Consider the following 19,385-nt stretch of genomic DNA (forward strand, 5'->3'; position numbering starts at 1 on the left):
GATTTAACCACGAATCCAGGTCGGATATGAAAAAAATTCTTAAAACTCAAATATTATTATAATCGGTGTTTTACACTTTCTATTTAAAAACAACAATGCCACAGCTATTATAAATTGTATAACTAGTTCAAATGTACAATTAGTACTGCTAGTACAACTGATATAACTGTATAACTAGTACAACTGATAACTGTACAACTGGTATAACTGTACAACTGATATAACTGTACAACTAGTACAACTGGTACAACTGATAAAAATAATTTTAAATATTTAAAGTTAAATGAATATGGGCCGGGTTTTGGGTATTGAGTTTGGGTTCGGATTTAGTTGGTTGGGTTGGTAAATAAGTTAAAGTTTTTAGGTTTGATGGACATTTTGCTGACTTTTCATATTAAATTTAATTCTAAAAGAAATTCAAATTATAAGGGGTCCATAATAGATTTTTTCAGATGCAAGTGGTCCATTATAGAATTTGATCCCTCTCTCTCTCCCTAGTTTTGTCTCTATTATTATTTTCCTCTGTTTCCATTTTTTGATAAGGTTCATCAGTTCCTCTAGAGTGATTTTGATCATTTAGCAAAAATATGAGCGAACCAAAGTATGCTTATCCTTACCCTGCACCGGGAAGTTACCCGCAAGGCCCGCCTCCTCCTGTGGGAGCACCGCCGCAGTATTATCCTCCACCACCACCACCTCCACCGCCAAGAAAGAAAGCTGGTTTTCTTGAAGGATTGTAAGTGTTCTGTGACTAGTTTCATTGGACTATTTTTGTTTCTATAATTAGCTTTAGCAAACTTTAATACAAGGTTTTGTAAATTTAAGATCTTATGGAATTTATGAATGCATGTTGCAATGTAGATATTATAGATCAGTGTGAGAGAAGTTTGTCTTAAACTTAAACTGGTGTGTTTATTGGTTGTGCAGTCTTGCGGCCATGTGTTGTTGCTGCTTTGTGGATGAATGCTGCTGCGACCCGACCATTATATGCTTTGATTAAACTTTTTAAAAATATATTAAATCTCTCTCTATGTATTTTTTTTTTTTTGTTTATGATGGGAGTTTATGTAATAAGTGTTGTATGAGTAGTATGATTACTTATCCCCTACTTACAAGCTGTGTGTTCTTTGGCAAAATATAAATACACGTCGTTAAAACTCCACACTAGCGCTGGAGAGAGTGATTGATAATCCGTGTTATATCTACTCTAAGTAAGGAGTTTAACTGATTAACTTTCTGGAGCCATCCTCTAAATATCTATCACAACTTTCTGAAGCTAAGTACAATTACTCGTTGTAACTGCAGACATTAACCTCCACAGAATACTCATATTCGTGCAGAGAATCTATTATGATTCCTGATTCGTTTACAGGCAAACACATAAAGAAAATGTGTCGGTGTGTTGTTGGCAAGTCTTTAACTCTCAACTAGAAACTAATAATCTAAACATACATTTTGCGTAAAGATACTAGGCCACGTAGCAGTTAGGTGGATAGGTTAATGCAACATATGCAGACCAGGGAACATGGAGAATGCAATTGCCAACCAACGCCATGTGTTAGGCTTCTAAACCAAAGAGTAAGCAATCGTCTCTTGGCTGTTAGCTAGTGAATTGATAACAAAGACACTGATTTTTGGATTGTAAGAAAGTAAAAAATGTTGATCTAAAAACGTAATGTCACATAAAATTATAGAAAGGAAAATGTTTCAAGTCTCGCTCCACAAAAAAATATATCGAAGAGTGAAATAATGTATCACTTATTAATGTGTAACCCAACCCCAAAGAAGACAAAAGAGTGAAAGGGTTTGCTTCCCATTGTTGTTGCAGGGAACTATATCAATCTTCTTCACTCTCTTAACAGACAAACCCAATGCAGACTCCAAAACCGGTGTCTTAACTTCCTATATAGATTCTTCATTTTTGCCAACACATAATTTAATAATACCAAACAAAACCTGATAGAGCCATTAAATGAATGAAATGCGTTGATCAACTTAAAACAAGCATAGATTCTTTGGATCATGTCATCAGAATCCATATCCGTTTTGGTGTTCATCTCCTGCTCTTCTGTTTCTTCTTCCAGTAGATGGAGATGCCGAGTATGGTGAACTGCTCGTGGAATACATCGACGAAGATGCTGGTAAGTCCAGATGTTTTGACACGCCTGTTGTATCGGTACCACCACTGCACACTGATTCTGCTTCCATAGGCAACTCGTCTAATGTCTGTTTGACAATCCAAACAATATGGTTATATATAAACATTTAAGTTTTTTTTTTTTTTTTGCTGAACGAGTAAGGTCTAGTTGAGAACATACCCTGTAAGCTTGCTGAAGAATGTGAAGGGTTTCTCGAGTACGCTTCCTCTTAACTGCTATCTCATCAGGCTCTTGCAGCATTTCTTCAAACAAGTTCTCCCTGCACCATATGATACAAACTACCCATTAATAAGAGACTATCCAAACACAAATGATGAAGCCTCAAAACAAGCCATTATCACCTGTAAAGCTTCTTGATGAAGACATTGTGCAGCTCACGTTTTGTGTGGTTTACCTGAGTTCGACACACAAGTGGTATTAGTTTCAAATATCGAAGTACTGACATATGCTATGAGTTTGAGTTGCTGCAAGTAACTCTAGTACGAAGCACATACCAGGAAATGCATGATTGCTTTTGGTACTGAGTCCTCAATATTCTTCCTCACAATGTCATAGTATGATTTAAGCAACAGCTTTGTTATCTGAATCTCGATATCTTCCTGTTCTGAATGGGTTTCGGATGGCCTCAAGACAGCTGGGGGCTTTAGGAAAGCAAAGCAAACAGCATAGTGAAATAAGTAAAACATGTATGAGCAATATGTATCATCTAAGACGGCACAGAAGACACACCTCCTTTAGATAGATCATCGATAAGTTCTGAGACATATCCTCAACAGCTTCATTGAGTGGTTTGTTTAAGAAGTTCTCTTTGGTCACTGCCCGATTCTGATTCTCGCCCCCTCGGAAAATTGAAGGGATACCCCACCTTGAATCATTCGCATTTGCTATATCCAATAAAACCACAGTTAATCTCTAGCTCTTAAACACATAGATACATCACACAGCCAAAAATCTTCTGAAACATGCTAAATTATCTCTTGCATGCAATAGAAAATGAAGACTAATTAGAACTTTACCAGGTGGTGCAGCTTTTTCAGCATCTGCAGATACAACTCCCTGGGAACATGTCATGGAGAAAGTATCAAATAACAACTATTTTGCTTGAAAATTTCTAACAGCCTCATGGGCGCGTTTATTGATTAAGTAATGACATACCTGATCAGGGACAATTCCATTAGCTTGCCTGCCGAGAAATGATCGAGATTTCACCTGGCTTGCTGAAGAAGAAGAAGAAGTTCTCTCAGGCTCCACCGGATCCTGCTACATCATATAAAACGTATAAGAAACACTACAGAGCAAATAGGAAACACAAAAAACCATTTTTTATGTGTTGCTCAAAGTACTTAAGAGACCTTTGGTCGTGCCACAGGATGGGGAACCCTAGAAGACTTCACGTTATGCATCGCAGCCTCCACGGCCTTGGTTCCGCCAATAAAATTTGGATGAGAAGTGTTTATGTAATCCATCTGCAAACAGCACTCAAGATATTAACATCACCATCAAGGCAATTATGACAACCAGCACAAACAGTCGTCAAAAGATCAATCTGTGCTCCATACACACAGTACACAATCTCAACTGGTAAACTATTCATGGGTAAATGACTGTAAATTATCACAGGGATCTCTAATTCATTAAACAGACCTCCATATCAATGATATCACCGATCATTGCTTCTGAGGGTTCAAGACCTTCTCGCAGGAAATCCCCGATAACCTCATCCATGCGCTTTCTCAGGACAGGGAAGCGTTGTAACTCATTCATCATACATTTATGGCTAATCTGTAGAGAAATTCATAATTTATGAATAAAATGAAATTAACATTTTTATTATTATTTAGCAATAACCAAAAGAAAACCTCACCTTTACAAGCTCATCAAAAATGAACCTAGCGCACTGAAGGCTAGGATCTAACAAACGAGATATCTGTCTCCTAACAAGAACTTCAAATGGAACCTATGCAGAAATGATTGGTATCAAAGGATTGTAATTAATATCCTGAGAATTAGAAAAGGTGAGAAAACACATGTATGCTTGGAAGTCCTAAACATGCTAAGAAACCTACATCTGGAACAAATAATGCGGATCTAGGACCAGTTGCATTCTGGATTGCAGTCCGAATATCATCATCTGTCAAGTCTTCACACGGATCAACCTCCTGAAGAAGCAATGTGAAGGAAGTCCATCAGTCTAAACTCACAAGAATTGAGTGGAAAAAATAAATACAGCTACAAGTTGTGCAAGCGAACCTCCAAACTCTTAACAAAGATGGACTGGAAAATATAGTGAATTCTTGCTCCTCCAGAGAGCTCGGAGGTAGACATTTCTTCACTTTTTCCTTCCAGCAATGAAGAGTATGCTGTTTGAAAAAGTAACAATGAGACTCAGTATGAACCAAACAAAGCATAAAACAAAATATCATCTTCAGATATTTACCTTCACAATATTTTGAAAGAAAATTGAGGAGAAGAGCTCCTTGACCAGCCTAAAGATTTCAAGAACAATAAACGAAGAGAATAGGATAAGTTTCACTACTCGAAGCAAGTCATAAAGAAATGACAAAGTAGCATAATAAGAAATGTGTATAAACAAGTTAACGACCCAGTGGCCAGAAATCTTGTCCGGAAATAAGAACACTTTAAATGCTAATTCTACCACTAAAAAAACAGTGACATTGCTAACAATAAAGTGGAACAAATGGTAGTTACCAGAGTCAAAAAACATGGTCACTGCCAACAATGAATGCGGGAAATGGGCAACGAACTGGACATAAAAACTTACCGTGGATTCTGTAATTTCACCATAGCTCTGATGTTCCTTAGCTGTGGCAACCAAAGCATTACTTATACGTGACTTCAGATCAGGAAGCAGAACCTTGATATGTTGAACAAGGATCTAGAAAAAAATGCAACAGAAAGGCTAGCTTCAATTAGTGATGTTCTAAACTTGTAAGTATCAACTGAGAAATGAAAAAAAAAACTAGCCAATAACAACAAAATAATTAGTACATAGATCAACTTTCATAATAAACAATGATCCTAATTGTCAGAGATGAGGGCAAAAAAATCATGCAAAGCCCATTTCTCCAGACTAGAATAAATACATATAAACATAGTAAGTAACTCTAAGAGGTGAATAATGCATATAAAACTCAACAACATCTTCCAAAAAAAAAAAGACTACTCCAGAACTGCAGAAAATACCTGATTTAACTTCTTCGCTAGCTGAGGGATACCCAAACGATCAGTCAGACCATGATAAGCCTGTGTAGTACAAAAGAAAAAAAAAATATAATCAGGACAAACCGCAAGAGTATCAGGAAGGGACTAGTCAAAATGATCAACTTACTGGTCGACTCCGGAAGAATTTCTCTTCTGCGCTAAGTGCTTCCTTGACAGAACGGTTAAGCAAAATATCCTGTTTATAAGAAGTAAAGACCAAATAAAATTTACTAAAAAAAAGGAAATAAAATCATCATCCACATTGAAATGATTTGGTTGAATCTATGAAATCAAGTATAAATAAAGGTGAACAGTAAAACGTAAGACATAAGCACAAGACCACAGCTTTACCTCCTGGCAACGGTTAACCACTCCCACATATCCAAGCCGTAAAGGAACAACTTTTCCCAGAAGTAAATTACGAGCATCAGTACCTCTGTCCATGATATCCAACTGAAAACACAGAGAACAACGACTTTAAAACACATGAATTATACCACATGATAGAGGCAAAATAAACAAGTTTAGACAGGGAATATTCACCTTTGTGATAACACCTATTGTTCTATGACCTGGAGACAGTGAAGATTAGCAACATCAGATACTACACACTAAAGCAATCAATTTTTTTCCCTCCTCACTGGACTTGTTTAGCACAAAACTTACCATCAGGATCAGCGTTTCCTGCAATCTGAAGCGCATCAGAGTTCGCCAAATCCGAATTAGCAGGAGTAACAGCCAGTATCAAGCAGCTAGGCTGCTTGATGTAAGACAAGATCATGGTTCTAATACGCGCTTCAATATCAGTCGGCTGGTCACCCACAGGCACCTTAGTGATACCAGGAAGATCCACAAGCGTGATATCCAACACATTAGGCGAAAAAATCTTCAAACGAATCTGCTTATCCGACACACCTTTGTTCTCTCCCACCAATCTATTCGTCTCAGCCTACAAAAAGACGTTCACTTTCCACATTTATACCACAAAAGATGTTGACTTTATACATTTATACCACAAAAGATGTTGACTTTCTACATTTAAACCACAAAAGATGTTGACTTTCTACATTTAGACCAATGAAAGTAACAATTAGGGTAATCAATTCAAGAAACCTCAATTTCGCGACGAATCTCAGCGAAGTCGTAGATACGGTTGTTAGGGAGGTGAAGGAACTCTCCCCACTCGTCATCGGATCCGCCGCTGGCTTTGCTTTTGGTCTGGAGGAGCTGGAGGACGAGGGGGCGGCGAGTGCAGATGTCGTTGCCGCGAGGGAGAAAGTCTCTGCCGACGAGGGCTTCGAGGACGCTGGACTTGCCGCTGCTCTGGCTCCCGACGACGGCGACCTGAGGAAGCTCGATCGAGGACTGGCTCCCGAGCTGGGCGAAGATGTCTTGGAGCTTGTTGACGATGGGGATCACGGAGGATCCTAAAGGCGCCGCTTTGCTGGCGGCGGAAGAAGTCTCGTTGGTTGCTTCTTCGGAAGACATCGATGGATCGGATTTGAATTGAAGAGAGATTAGGGTTTTTGGGTGAAGAGTCGATTTCGTGCTTAGTGTTATTGGGAGAAGACAGATCCTTCCTCCTCTCGATTTTTCGAGGCACGGATGAATGATAAAGATCAAGACTTGTTATTCTTTTTTTTTAATACTAATATATCTCGAGTTTTTTACTTTATCATCAAGCTCTTAATTTTATTTTTGATCTTAATTAAAAATATATTTTACTTGGGCTAGAGTTTGGAAAACGTGAAGAAGTCGCATTTCGCTCTCTAGGTTAGTTAACTAATCAAAAACTAGGTGTTTTGTCCGCGACTCGGGCTTAACATTTTTATAATTTTTGAAAAGTTATTTGTACACTATATTCATAATTTTAGTAAAAAATTTATTTAATTAATTCAATATTCTATTTTTAATTATATAATTAAGAATTTTATTTGATTAATATTTAGTTATATAATTTATGTTTTTAACTTTTACTAAAAGACTTTTTCAGATAACAATACAATATATACAGAAATTATCTTTTTTTTAAATTATATTTTCAAATTTTGGATAATTATTACTATTATTAATTTTAATCAATTATCTAATCAAATAAATTAATATTTCGTTTTTATTTTTTAACTTAGTTATATATTTTATTCATTAAGGGTATAAACGATATTAACCAGTCTAACTTTTAAGTGAGAGCTCGATTCCAAAAACTTACTTTGCAAATAATAGTATAGATTAAGTAGGTCTAAAATGAACATTATTTAATTTTTGATAAAGTTGCAAGCTTTTTGAAATGTTAGGGGGTATTTTTCAATTTATATAAACATAAGTGAGATGTGGGGTCGGTTTAGTCCTTTTTTAACAGGATAGGAGGAGAAGAAACAATTATCATCAGATCAGATTCAGACATAAGTGTTGGTCTAGAGGTGAGAGGAGGAGAAGACAGATCATCATCATCATCATCATCTGTCATCGAGCTTAAAGGTCTCTGCTTTGAATCCCAAAAGAATGAACGTAGAGGAGGAGATTCAGAAACTTGAGGAAGAGATCCATCGTCTTGGTTCTCTCCAGCCTGATGGCTCTTACAAGGTCTTCTTTGCTCTTCTTAGATCGTTTTCAATCCATTTGCTTTTCTCATTTAAAGATCCTCAATTGATCTTTTTTTTTTCATTGCTTCTTGCGATCAGATCTAAAAGATTGTTCATCCTGTTTCATGTGAATGTTATTGGTTGATAAGATCTTGAGGATTTATTTGGTTTTTGTTTGTTTGTTTTTTTTTTGTGTTGGGTTTAGGTGACGTTTGGTGTGTTGTTCAATGACGATCGATGTGCCAACATCTTCGAAGCTTTGGTTGGGACTTTGAGAGCTGCCAAGAAGCGCAAAATAGTGGCGTTCCCTGGAGAGCTCTTGCTCCAAGGTGTTCATGACAAGGTTGAGATCACTCTCCGACCATCTCCACCTCCACCTCAAGCTGCTGTCGCCGCCGCAACCACTTCCTAAGCTCCCCGTTTCCGATTTGTTTCGTTTTATCCTCTTATTTATCTGTGTAATGAAAATGATGAACTCTGAAGATCTCAATGATTGCTTTTGCTTCTCACTCTCCCTCTCTTCAATTCACGATATAAAGGTATTAATATTATTTGAGAAATGAGAACTGAAAAATATAAAAGGAAATGGTGGAGAACCTTTGCTTCTTCCATCTTCCTCGTTCCAAAAACGACGTCGTCTCCAGCATCGAAGCGCTTGATGGCGACATTCTTGAGTCGCTGCGTCTCCCATCTAAGGCTATCACCGGAGGAGGAGGATAAGAACAGCGGCAGGATCAGAGATACGGCGAGGGTAACACAGTCTTTTGGCGGGAGTGAGTCTGGAAGGCGTGGCGGGGGATCTTTATGTGCTTATCCAATGACACTGTGACACGTGGAGTGATGCTGTTATTAACAAACCAAAACGCACCGTTTTGTCTTTTGGTGTGAGTGAGTCTAGATGACGTGGTGGGAGCTTTTGTGCTTGTCCAATCAAAATCGGAGACGTGGAGTGATGCTGTTACTTTATTACTATTAACCAACTAAAACGCCGCCGTTTTGCATGTATTTTTATTTAAAGAATATAAATAGCAAAGCAGTTATCCCAAAAAGGAAACGAAAGAGAGAAGAAACGTGATCGGGAGGTGAACGAACCACACTTTCTCCAGTGATCTCTATTTCAGCCGAATACGGTGGATCTTCGCCGGAGCATCTCCCGGGGAAATCGGTTTCATATGGAGAGAGCCGATGAAGAAACCGGCGAGCCTTCCGGAGGAGCCGCCATAAGATCGAGGCTCAGTAACAGAGCAGATCCTTTCCTCGTTGTTTGCAGGTGCTTCAGCTTCGTTACCTCTCTTATCGCCATCCTCTGCGTCGTCGTTAACGTCCTCGCTGCTATTCGCTCCTTCCGAGATAGCCACGATGTAAATCATAACCTCCCTCTCTCTCTCTCTATCTTTCTCACTCTTTGATGATCTTCCTCGACTGAAGCTTGTTTTTAATCATTTTTAGCTGTTCGATGGAATATTCCGGTGTTATGCTGTGGTGATTGCTTGTTTCGTGGTTCTCGCTGAGACTGAATGGGGTTTCATCCTCAAATTTTCAAAGGTTAGTTTCTCTGTAGTATATGCTTCCTTTCGTCAGTACTTACCTAATCTATACGCAGGTTCTTGAGTACTGGGCTGGGAGAGGAATGCTTCAGATTTTGTAAGTTGTGGTTTATTTCATAATTCTTTTTATTTGGAGTGTTTGCTTCAGACAATTCAAGGCCACGTGTCATGATTTAGTGTGTCATCATACCTGAATCAGCGTTTCTTGATTTTGAAACTTACAGTTCCAAGATGATGCTGAGAGAATTTGAGACCATTTCTTGGTTGTTTTAAGATTTTTTTTATATGTTTGTGTTTGTTTGATTTGGTTATTTCAGTGTTGCTGTGATGACAAGAGCGTTCCCTGACTATCTAGCTCAGAAGAAGGATCTTCTGCTTCTACAGAATATCGCTAGCTACATGCTCCTTGCTTGTGGTCTTATCTATGTTATCTCAGTACGTCATCACATTCTTCCTCTCTTCTTTTGTCTTACTCTTGTAACTTTTCACTTAGTTAAGGTTGCACCGATATTGGCTACCGTCAGTTCATCTCTGATTGTTGTCTGGACTTCAGGGAGTTCTATGCATAGGCTTTCTGAAGCGTGCTCGACAGCAGAAGGAGATTTCAAGAGAACAAGCTGTCAAGGATCTTGAGGCAAGTATTGATTGTTTAAATTTGCATCGAGGCTCATTTGCATCATCATGGCATTATATTCATCAGATAGCGCTTCTAAATCATTGAATCTTGTTTGTTGCAGGAGATAGACCGACGCAGGGAAGAGCTGGAACAATTGCTCCTGATGCATCGCGGTAGAGACGATGTGTGAATAACAACTATAGCTTCATTTGAATGGACGACATCTGTTTCTTTCTTTCTTTCTTTTTTGTAGTAAAGGATTGTGTGAGCTCTCTGTTTTCGCATCCTCTCACTTTGATAAAATCTGCTTTGTCTATCGAGAAACGAACCTTTGATGCTTAACGTATTAGATTACTTGCTTTATACATGTATGAGTTAAAATAACATTGGCAACGTAACAACTCTAACAACTCAAAAGCATCGCATGAGATTGGCGATATTCATCTTCTGTAAATAGTCTTTGGCTTCTTGGCCATCACATTACATCTTGAACTAGAGAAGTTTTCTTTGTTGTGAAGTTCGTCGCTTGCGGCTGAGCTTCCCTCATCATCCGACAGCACAAGAAGAATGTTGTTACAGCAAGAACGAGCAGCTAAACCTCTGCTCTTACTTTTGTGGACTCCCTTTTCAATCAATGCTGAAGCAGATTTGATTTCTCTGGTTTTATGAATATTTTTGGATGCTCCAGTGAACAGAATCAATTCATCATCGTCTTCTTCTTTCATCTCAACTTCACATGAATCTTGGGAATCAGGAACGTATTCTACTACAGCGTCTTCATCATCAGTGTCCTCTATATAGAGCATGCACTCCCCTTTTCGCAATGTTTCCATCTCTTGACAGATAGATTCCTCTGTGTCCATTGGCAAATGGATTTCTTCTTTCTCACCACTTTCTTGAACTTCTTCCTGGTTTGTGAGAAAGTATAGAATCGCTATCAACATAATATAATTAGCATTGAAAACTAAATTGCAGAGAAAGTAAAAGGAATTACCACTATAGGCGACATAAAGGACTTTCGGCGCTTGGAAGCCTCAGGGAGGTCATAACCTCTCGTGTAAAAAACTTCTTTGCTGAGAATCTGATCTGCCGAGCAATTCTTTGTCTGAGGAATGTATGGGACGATTGCTGAGGAACCATGAAATGGTTTTCTCCATTTACAGATCTCAGTCACATTCTTGCTTTCGTTTTCTTCATCATTCTCGTTGGAAACTCGGCAATGAGGTGGTTTGCTTTTGGAATTAGCTGGAATAATACTTGGATCATGACCTTTGTGGAGATTGTAAAGCAACTCTAAGATGTATGCACGCTTAAGTGAAGCTTCCTTGGCAGGAAACCATTTCCTAGTTAGCTGAAAAGGAGCAGAAAAAAAAATTAAAACGTCCCCTTCAAATCACTGTTTCATGCTGATTTTATTTTATCAGTAAGTTCAGAAAGTCAGATGCAACTTCATCAAATCCAAAAGGAGATGAAAAAAAGACAACTTACAAAATTTCCCGATGTTGTGATAAGCGAAGGATTGAATTTAGCAGGAGCTTGAGCCACAAAAAGTTCCAAATAGTGGAGCAAAAAGAGGCCACAGTCAAACGAATTCTCTTGTTGCGGGAGCTGAATTTGTTAAACGAAGAAATATCATCAGAAAACCAGTGAAGAAAATTCCACAACGAAAATATCGAATGACATTAGAATAGTAACATGTTTCTCAAAGAAAGCCATCTATCAATCTTCCCGACATCTTCATCTCTGGCACGCATACAACCAGGGGTACTATGTAAACAATGATAATCTAGAACCAGAGCTTTAAGCAATCATGAAAGTTATATTAGTTTGAGCCTTCTATCTATGCTCAAGATAATATCATTCTCGTTAGAAGCAATACCTCAAGAGAAAGGAGCTGCATATTTGATGCCCTTGATAAATCCATTGTTGTGTTTCCTTGCCTCGCTTTCCACTCTTCACGTAGGTAACTATGATCACATGATTGACATTTAGGTCACTCATTCTGTACAACAGATATTCATGATAAAATCTATGCATCTGACTTCGTAAGTCTTCAAGTAAAATGGATGGAAAATTTATGAAGAATTCTCAAGTAAATAAACCAATAATGAACTGCAAACACAGAACGAGTGACTTCCTATGAATAAGTTGGCTCTAGCCCCCTATGCATAAGGTTTACTCAATACTATCTCCGGAGACTAGTTTCAAATGTATTGTGGAATAGTATGCCAGTGAATTTAATGAAACGTTGTAGAGCTTACCTCGGAAATATGTTTACGAGACCACCCTTGTGGCTTCCTTTAATTGAGTCCAGATGCAAGATGCAGGGAACCCTTGATGGGTTTTCGACTTCATCATCAGCAGAGTGATAATTTAGTTTTAGGCTATTATCAAACGAGCATAAGAACATAACATAGGGAGTTAACCTTACCAGAAGAAGAAACCAATTCACCTGGATGACAGATGATAATCAGACTCCAGTGAAAACTGCAATCATAGGCAAGGTAAATCATCATATAAGCGGCAAGAACTAATTAGCCATGTGTGTGAATTATGTTTTCACCTGAAATTTATAGGAATAAATATATAATCTTTTTCGAAGAGTTCCACATTCTTAGTCCACTTCTGCACACGCTGGTATGCTTCTCTTCCTCCAAACGAGCTAGGTGAACCTTTGTCTAAGTTAGCTAGCTTACGGAAAAAGAAACAATTGAAAAAGTGGAATCTGCCCCGTTCCTCTGGTGGAATTCGACTCTTAAGGTACCTGCAAGTATTAAACCAACTTAACAAGCTGCACCCAACTAATTTATGCATTGAAAAGGTAAATATATATGATAGCAAATATAATACGACAAGGTTTTTAATTATAATATAAACATCTAACATCAACATGCTACAGTTTTGTATATTTTAAACAAACGAGAAGAGAATTTGCTTTTGACATGCAAAAATGATGCACCTAGTCTTGCCATTTTGGCTTGTATGCCTTCTATGCTCCACGAGTACAGATTTTATTACGTCATAGTGTTAAGACAGTATGGAAAGATAGTAACTCACTTGATATAAAAATCAATGATTGTATCGTTAATGAAACGTCTTGGCTTCAGAAGCTCAATGTCTTGCTTCCGAACTACTACAGCATCTGGTTCTCCTTGAGGGTAAACGAGATTTTCAAATGAACCAGCGAGACTGAAGATCAAAATATAAAACAGTCAAAAGGTAAGATAAAACTAAACGGGGCTCAATATCTAAATTAATTTAAGGCACCAAGCATTACGATGTCATGCATATACATGTTGCGTATATATTTCAGATAACTAGAAGGGAATCAGAAACACATTCATCATATAACATGCCTTCAAAAACTAATAGAACAATCTTCCATAATTCTATACACATCTATCTCAGGTCACCAATACCAACATTAAGTCATAAAATAACATATAAGAAGTTAGAGGTGTACATCACCAAGTTATCATATTACATTTACCAAAATTCAAATTTATAAACCACGAGTACATTATAGTTCATACTTACTTGGTGAGTGATGTTTCCAAATTGTGTCCACTACAAGCACTTTCCTCGCTTTCTCTGTCAACATTCAACAACAATAAACTAAAAGTCAGAACCTGCCATATGTTTTTCCTGTCTTAGTAACTTTTCTCTCTCATTATCTTTCTCCCTAAACCTTTTATAGGATTAAACCTTGGTCCTTTTTACATCGTCAAAAGCCCTTTTCATGAAAGGATTTTTACAATTGAAAATTTCCAAGAATCTATCTAGCTGACGAGGAAACAACTAAACGTAAGAGATTTTTTTTAATATTCACTGTGTCATCAATTCAGTTCAAGATGTGTAGAAAGAGAAAAGCACATACTTCAGGACTTGAGCAAAAGACCAATTGACTCAAATGCCACCAACGTTTATAATGTACAAACTGCAATGAAGATGCAAACACAATGGTGCGATAATGATGACTTACGTTATGGTATCAAACCAAATATCCTTGTATCTCGAGTCCAACAATTTGATGGTTTCTACTTCTTTAGACCATTTAGCGTCATAAAGGGAAAACTTTAGGAGATCAATGCCTGTCAAGCATGGGTGCGGGTGTTAGTTAGACTGGCGCTAACGTTGTAAATATCAAAACTACCAAATAGAGAGATATGATGTGTAGGCGCTCTTATTAAGCTAACAATTTCCAACTTTAAGAAACCCCCTCCCACTGAAACACCACTAACATGAACAAATATGAACTTATGGTAAACCTGAAATCTCTTTCGCATTGTCAACTCCGTTAGGGTCCCTGGACTTCAGAAGGACGTTTACCACGGCAGTCTCAAGCTGAAAATTTACAGCTCAGGTATCATAAGAAAACCCATCAACCCATAAATGAACATATATCAGAAATCACCTCTGAACACCACTGAGACTCAATTCTGACGATATCTTCTATTGCCCACCGACAACTAAATGTCCCTTTAGTTGCATTTACTGATGAACTTTCAACACTCATACAGTTGCGTGAAAATGTTAACTTCGAGTTAGTACAGTATGTATCTCCATATATAATAAAATCAGGGATTATGAGAACTTGTGAATTCTCGGAATCCTGAAAATACAAAAATATAAAAAGCATGAGATATTTTCTGGATATAAACACACATCCATAACTCTCGAGACAGACAGCAAATCAAAAAGTTTTCAGAGGAAGAAAAGACTACGTTTCCTTCACTATCTCTAACAAAAGTGCATACTCGAAAAGACTTACAACTTCACGTGAACCAGAAGTAACACTTGTGGCTTCTTCTCCATTTGAGGCTGAAACAATTCAGAAAGCTTCTTTAGAGCAAGCAACTTCGAGGGAAGAAACAACAAAGAAAACTGAAACTATATTATAGCTAATAACCATCATCATTTTCCGACAGAGATGATGACGATGATGAACTAATTCCAATCCTTCCACGGGAGTCATCGGAGGCTACATCAATCAGGTCACACTGCAATATATTGTACAACAAAAATCAGAAAATTTCTAAACATTCTTATTCCTTATGGTAACTCCTTCATGAATGGATTAAAAGGCTCACAGTTTTATATCCGCTGGGTTCACACCTTGACCTTTCTTCTTTTGCTGGGACTGCATAAACCAAACTTAGTTTAGCCAAGTTAGATGACAAACTCTATAAGAAAACTGAAAAATTTGGAACTCGCAGCTTCGAATAAACTCTTACTGTTATCTTCAACATCAATAACTATGTGGTCCAGTGCTTTGCTCTCGCTCTGTGTGTCCTTGGCGACTGCAACTGAAAGATGATACACAATAATAAGATCAGCATTCACTTGTGTTATCATGTAAAACTTGATGATCTAAGCATCATGATCACTAGAGTATAGATTTAGATACATCACAGAGAAGTGAACAACTCTTGGATCAACGATTCGTTTCGTTTCCCAGACGCTAACAAACGCAAAATTCAAGTAAATTAAGAAACCACTTTGATCTTCCGATTTTTATAGAGCCTAAAGCAGAATCGATTCCACAATTCGATAGAAAACTGAGAGACGAGAGACGACTTACAGAGACGAAGGAAGTCGTACTTATCGATGGCGCGCGGGGTTTTACTAGTTCCAGGGGAATCGAACTTTCGGAGGAGTTTCTTCGACATCTCTTCGACGTGTTCGTCTTCGTCGGTGTAATCGAATACTCCGATCTGCTCGCGCTTACCGCGGGAGTGAACAGGCGGCTGAGTCGTCATCGCGCTGCTGCTCGAGTTCCAACGGAAGGAGACGAGAAGGGTCGAGACGTGTATTTGAATTTGCGTTTCGAGTACCAGCAACAGCAATTGATTAAGAGCATCGTACCGGCATTGATAAACCGGTCTGACCCGTTTAACAACATTTTAATTTTCACATTAACAAAAACTGGATAAGATGCGGAAACAATATTTTCACTGAGCCGTAACTTACTTACTACTTGTGAGTTGCAAGTAAGAAAAATTAATTTGGATTTTTATAATAGCAACAAAATGGTAACAATATATTAACTATTTTCTATTTTTAATGATGAAACCATTAGTTATCAAATGATATGAGACATGGATGTGTATAGACTCACAAATTGACAAATACTAAACACATTTATATAAAATTTAGAAAGTAAATAAACATGCGATTTCAAAACGTAAATCAAAATCTAGTTACTATTGTAACTAAGAAAATTAATTTGGATCTTTATCAACAAAAATCAATTATAACGGATTGGATTATATATTCAAACTAATAGCAACAAAATGGTAACAGCATATTAACTATTTTCTATTTTTAATGATGAAACCGTTAGTTATATCTATAATAAGAAAAAATCAGTCAAATGATATGACATTGTACTTGTTATCTCTTTTGAGTTTGCTCTTATATAAACCCAAAGACTAATAGGAAAAAAAAAGAAAACAATCAAACAAAACACACACACAACAGTTAATTGTCTAACACAATGGCCTCATCTAGATTATTTTTAGCTGCTTCTCTTCTCATGGCTCTCATGTTCTCTTCCATGATCACTTCAAGCCGCGCCACAAAACAGCTTACCAAGAAACAAACGTTAAAACCGAAGTTTTTTGGACATCCTTTTCCTAAACCCGGTTTTCCTCAGTTTCCAAGACCCGGTTTCCCAGCAAATCCAATGCCATTCCCTCAATTCCCAAAACCCGGTTTTCCTCAACTCCCAGCCCCAGGGCAAGGTTTCCCAAACAACCCCATGCCTTTCCCTCAGTTTCCGAAACCCGGTTTTCCAAGCAATCCAACACCCGGTTTTCCTCAATTTCCCGGTTTTGGTTTCCCAAAATTCCCTCAGTTTCCAAAACCCGGTTCACCTTCTTTCCCTCCAGCAACGCCAACCATCTCCACTCCGCCCTCTATCCCGGTTACTCCAACTTTGAGCAATTGAAACTTCTCCTCCAAGCTTATATGATTTAAATATTGTAACTGTTGTAACCATGCTCTTCCTCATGTGTGAAGGATTATATCATCAACATAAGCTAACTGATCATGGATTGGTGGCTTTAATATGTGGTGAGTATTAACTGTATTTGTAACTATATAAGAAGTAAATGATAAATTGCAACTATATAATAACTGTATTGAGTATTGACTGTATGCCTCTGATACCACTACAATGGACACAAAAATTAAAAAAAAAAAAACATGAATGATCAAATAAACGTAAGTCTCTGAAGGGATCTCCCAAAGTTTAAACCTCAATGAGAGGTATAGCATTACGAAATGATATTTTCAACACACAACTGCAGCAAATTAAACAAACAATGATTCCATTCCAAGAAAGTGTTCTCTGATGTCTATGAAGATGGAATGGTCATCAGTCATCACCAAACAGATCGGTTTTTAACAGCAATCCCACTGCCTCTGCTTCCTTCATAATCGACAGTCCATTTCTCAAATGTACAGTTTACAAAATCATAGTACCCACCATGGAGGGACAGTGACCCTTTCCGCACTTTCTCTTCTATCCACGGATAACCAAGGAGTCTTTCTAATGAATGGTTTATCGATGTCTGCATTCGTTATACATTCTATATCAGTTCATCCAATCTACAGAAGATACATATAAGCTACACTGTTTAACAAAAAAATACATCACCTTTTCACAATGTTGACACTGATGATCAAAATGGAGGTTTGAAGCAACAGCTTTTGTGCTTTCCTTTGCCTTCTTCCCCACAATCACCCAGTTATGTATGAAACTTCTGCTTACAGGAAAATTCAATATGGCAAAGATAACAATTAAGAAATGTTTTTTTTCTTCCAAAAGAGTGATTAAAGAGGTGATCAAAAGAAACCTGGAATCTACTTCTTCCATGCCCATTAAAGCTTGAATTCCTCCACAGCGGCTATGACCAATTACTAAAATGTTCTCCACCTACAAGTTTAATATATCAATCACAGAGACAAAATAATTATAATGATTCAACATATAAAATGTGACAGATGCACATGTTTTATTAAAGCGGTGTATGCATCTATCTATAGATAACTGTGAGAGATAAGAAACATACTTCAAGAGTATTCACAGAGAACTGGAGAGCAGCTTTTGTTTCAGTAGGTCCAGACTGCAACATGCAAATGCAATTAGATCAAATGTGAAAGAAAAAAATGTGGCTGTCTGCACTGCACTAGATTGTGTACCTCATATGGAGGTACTAAATTTGCAATGTTCCGAACAGTGAATGCTTCACCAGGTTGAAATCCCAGGACGGCTGAAGGACAAACCCTGGAGTCTGCACAAGCAATCACCAGAAACTGTTTCTTATAGTGTTAGCAACAATTCCACAAGAAGATATCTCAAAGCCAATCCATGAACAGTGAACTTCTAAAGCTACCTTTGGAGCTTGAGCATCTGCTAGCTTTTTGTAGTGTTCTAAGTTATCCCTGTTCAAATGAGTATATCATCATTGGATGGGAGAAGGTAACAGAAAGCCAACTGAAGATATAGTTTCACCTCCACTTACATGTACTTGAGCTTCTTGAAGGCGAGGAACCGCTGTTTCATGTCGTCAAACACGTCAGTGTTGTTTTCTCTATCAATTGTAGCCTCATAAGTGCAGTCATTAGCTTCCTGAGTCAGTCCAGGTGTCTTTCCTGACGCCATCATTTGCAAGTTGACACCTTTTTTCCTGTAACCACCACAAAAGAACCTAAACCTGTGAGAATTTGAATATAACAGAACATATCCACAGAGGTTTTGCTGTCCGAAGCATCACAAAACCAATCTTCTTACACAGCCTAATAAACTAAGACACAAGATAATGTCCTAATCCCACTGAAAAGTCACTAAATCACAGAAATTACCTTAAAGAAACTGGAATCCTCAATTGGGTTTTCTCAAAGTCCTGTACTTTGTCCTTGTAACCGAAGATCTGAATCAAAATCCGACAGGATACACAAACCCACGATTAGATTCCGACGAAGGAAGAGAGTGCGAGAGAAAAGGGAGAGACTTTGACACATACCGATTGTTGGGTTTGGAGATTAAGGAGAGGCGTGGAAGAAGAAGAAAGATCATGGAAGATAGAGGATGCCATGAGGCCGTAATTCGAATCTGGGACAACAAGGGACAAAGCATCTGAAGAGCATTCATTTTGAGAGAGAGAAGAGAGCGTTGACGTGGATGCTGCATTGCTCCAACAAAGACGGAGAAACCAAAGTCTTTTTTTGTGTCGTGTCAGCTTTTTAAGTCAAA

At 37.8% G+C, this 19,385-nt stretch overlaps 5 protein-coding genes, 1 long non-coding RNA gene and 1 pseudogene across 8 annotated transcripts; 4 read left to right on the top strand and 3 right to left on the bottom strand.

Annotated features, from left to right (window-relative positions):
• The first annotated feature begins 471 nt into the window (after positions 1 to 471).
• LOC106438549 lies at positions 472 to 1,162 on the top strand. Its single transcript, XR_001287409.3, has 2 exons — positions 472 to 736; positions 928 to 1,162. It is a non-coding gene; the product is annotated as an uncharacterized LOC106438549 (long non-coding RNA).
• Positions 1,163 to 1,659: 497 nt separating this feature from the next.
• LOC106438542 (dynamin-related protein 3A) lies at positions 1,660 to 7,015 on the bottom strand. 2 transcript variants are annotated; one of them, XM_013879740.3, is made up of 20 exons: positions 6,495 to 7,015; positions 6,048 to 6,330; positions 5,925 to 5,953; positions 5,733 to 5,834; positions 5,509 to 5,577; positions 5,364 to 5,423; positions 4,942 to 5,055; positions 4,597 to 4,645; positions 4,410 to 4,519; positions 4,226 to 4,318; positions 4,024 to 4,116; positions 3,804 to 3,941; positions 3,512 to 3,625; positions 3,315 to 3,419; positions 3,176 to 3,215; positions 2,889 to 3,043; positions 2,654 to 2,800; positions 2,501 to 2,553; positions 2,319 to 2,418; positions 1,660 to 2,226 (listed from the first exon to the last, which is right to left on the bottom strand). In XM_013879740.3, the coding sequence occupies exons 1-20, from the start codon at positions 6,867 to 6,869 to the stop codon at positions 2,029 to 2,031; spliced, it is 2,427 nt and encodes an 808-aa protein (XP_013735194.1). In that variant the 5' UTR covers positions 6,870 to 7,015; the 3' UTR covers positions 1,660 to 2,028. The 2 variants fall into 2 exon arrangements, with proteins under 2 accessions (XP_013735194.1, XP_013735195.1); XM_013879741.3 differs by having other exon boundaries at positions 3,315 to 3,416; positions 6,495 to 7,014.
• A 709-nt stretch (positions 7,016 to 7,724) lies between these two features.
• On the top strand, positions 7,725 to 8,472 carry LOC106438547 (costars family protein ST45-2). Its single transcript, XM_013879745.3, has 2 exons — positions 7,725 to 7,964; positions 8,169 to 8,472. The coding sequence occupies exons 1-2, from the start codon at positions 7,884 to 7,886 to the stop codon at positions 8,373 to 8,375; spliced, it is 288 nt and encodes a 95-aa protein (XP_013735199.1). The 5' UTR covers positions 7,725 to 7,883; the 3' UTR covers positions 8,376 to 8,472.
• Positions 8,473 to 8,996: 524 nt separating this feature from the next.
• Positions 8,997 to 10,491, top strand: LOC106438546. The gene is made up of 6 exons (XM_013879744.3): positions 8,997 to 9,324; positions 9,413 to 9,508; positions 9,567 to 9,607; positions 9,828 to 9,945; positions 10,064 to 10,144; positions 10,248 to 10,491. The coding sequence occupies exons 1-6, from the start codon at positions 9,136 to 9,138 to the stop codon at positions 10,314 to 10,316; spliced, it is 594 nt and encodes a 197-aa protein (XP_013735198.1). The 5' UTR covers positions 8,997 to 9,135; the 3' UTR covers positions 10,317 to 10,491.
• Positions 10,457 to 15,974, bottom strand: LOC106438543 (probable ubiquitin-like-specific protease 2A). 2 transcript variants are annotated; one of them, XM_048779575.1, is made up of 17 exons: positions 15,708 to 15,974; positions 15,361 to 15,432; positions 15,217 to 15,266; positions 15,036 to 15,138; positions 14,898 to 14,947; positions 14,541 to 14,738; positions 14,395 to 14,470; positions 14,109 to 14,217; positions 13,664 to 13,717; positions 13,184 to 13,315; positions 12,690 to 12,890; positions 12,558 to 12,613; positions 12,388 to 12,475; positions 12,006 to 12,093; positions 11,615 to 11,734; positions 11,121 to 11,477; positions 10,457 to 11,034 (listed from the first exon to the last, which is right to left on the bottom strand). In XM_048779575.1, the coding sequence occupies exons 1-17, from the start codon at positions 15,883 to 15,885 to the stop codon at positions 10,567 to 10,569; spliced, it is 2,400 nt and encodes a 799-aa protein (XP_048635532.1). In that variant the 5' UTR covers positions 15,886 to 15,974; the 3' UTR covers positions 10,457 to 10,566. The 2 variants fall into 2 exon arrangements, with proteins under 2 accessions (XP_048635532.1, XP_013735196.2); XM_013879742.3 differs by having other exon boundaries at positions 15,036 to 15,126; positions 15,708 to 15,973.
• LOC106441981 (protein lifeguard 1) lies at positions 15,943 to 17,372 on the top strand. The gene has a single exon (XM_022694181.2). The coding sequence runs from the start codon at positions 16,623 to 16,625 to the stop codon at positions 17,073 to 17,075; it is 453 nt and encodes a 150-aa protein (XP_022549902.1). The 5' UTR covers positions 15,943 to 16,622; the 3' UTR covers positions 17,076 to 17,372.
• On the bottom strand, positions 17,338 to 19,294 carry LOC106438541 (annotated as a pseudogene).
• Between the last annotated feature and the right edge of the window lie 91 nt (positions 19,295 to 19,385).

Source organism: Brassica napus, chromosome A1, assembly GCF_020379485.1.
Source record: "Brassica napus cultivar Da-Ae chromosome A1, Da-Ae, whole genome shotgun sequence".
Taxonomy (NCBI): Eukaryota; Viridiplantae; Streptophyta; class Magnoliopsida; order Brassicales; family Brassicaceae; genus Brassica; species Brassica napus.

What these genes read in the sequence shown, in the direction of transcription:
- LOC106438542 (XM_013879740.3), bottom strand. Translation starts at nt 6,869, where the DNA reads ATGTCTTCCGAAGAAGCAACCAACGAGACTTCTTCCGCCGCCAGCAAA. An exon ending in AGGAAACGCTGATCCTGATG is followed by an intron (nt 5,954 to 6,047) that starts GTAAGTTTTGTG and finishes CACTGTCTCCAG; the next exon opens with GTCATAGAACAATAGGTGTT. An exon ending in CCGCATTATTTGTTCCAGAT is followed by an intron (nt 4,117 to 4,225) that starts GTAGGTTTCTTA and finishes ATTTCTGCATAG; the next exon opens with GTTCCATTTGAAGTTCTTGT.
- LOC106438547 (XM_013879745.3), top strand. Translation starts at nt 7,884, where the DNA reads ATGAACGTAGAGGAGGAGATTCAGAAACTTGAGGAAGAGATCCATCGT. An exon ending in AGCCTGATGGCTCTTACAAG is followed by an intron (nt 7,965 to 8,168) that starts GTCTTCTTTGCT and finishes TGTTGGGTTTAG; the next exon opens with GTGACGTTTGGTGTGTTGTT.
- LOC106438546 (XM_013879744.3), top strand. Translation starts at nt 9,136, where the DNA reads ATGGAGAGAGCCGATGAAGAAACCGGCGAGCCTTCCGGAGGAGCCGCC. An exon ending in TCATCCTCAAATTTTCAAAG is followed by an intron (nt 9,509 to 9,566) that starts GTTAGTTTCTCT and finishes ATCTATACGCAG; the next exon opens with GTTCTTGAGTACTGGGCTGG. An exon ending in GTCTTATCTATGTTATCTCA is followed by an intron (nt 9,946 to 10,063) that starts GTACGTCATCAC and finishes TCTGGACTTCAG; the next exon opens with GGAGTTCTATGCATAGGCTT.
- LOC106438543 (XM_048779575.1), bottom strand. Translation starts at nt 15,885, where the DNA reads ATGACGACTCAGCCGCCTGTTCACTCCCGCGGTAAGCGCGAGCAGATC. An exon ending in CTCGTAAACATATTTCCGAG is followed by an intron (nt 12,094 to 12,387) that starts GTAAGCTCTACA and finishes ATGTGATCATAG; the next exon opens with TTACCTACGTGAAGAGTGGA. An exon ending in TGCAGCTCCTTTCTCTTGAG is followed by an intron (nt 11,735 to 12,005) that starts GTATTGCTTCTA and finishes TAACAAATTCAG; the next exon opens with CTCCCGCAACAAGAGAATTC.
- LOC106441981 (XM_022694181.2), top strand. Translation starts at nt 16,623, where the DNA reads ATGGCCTCATCTAGATTATTTTTAGCTGCTTCTCTTCTCATGGCTCTC.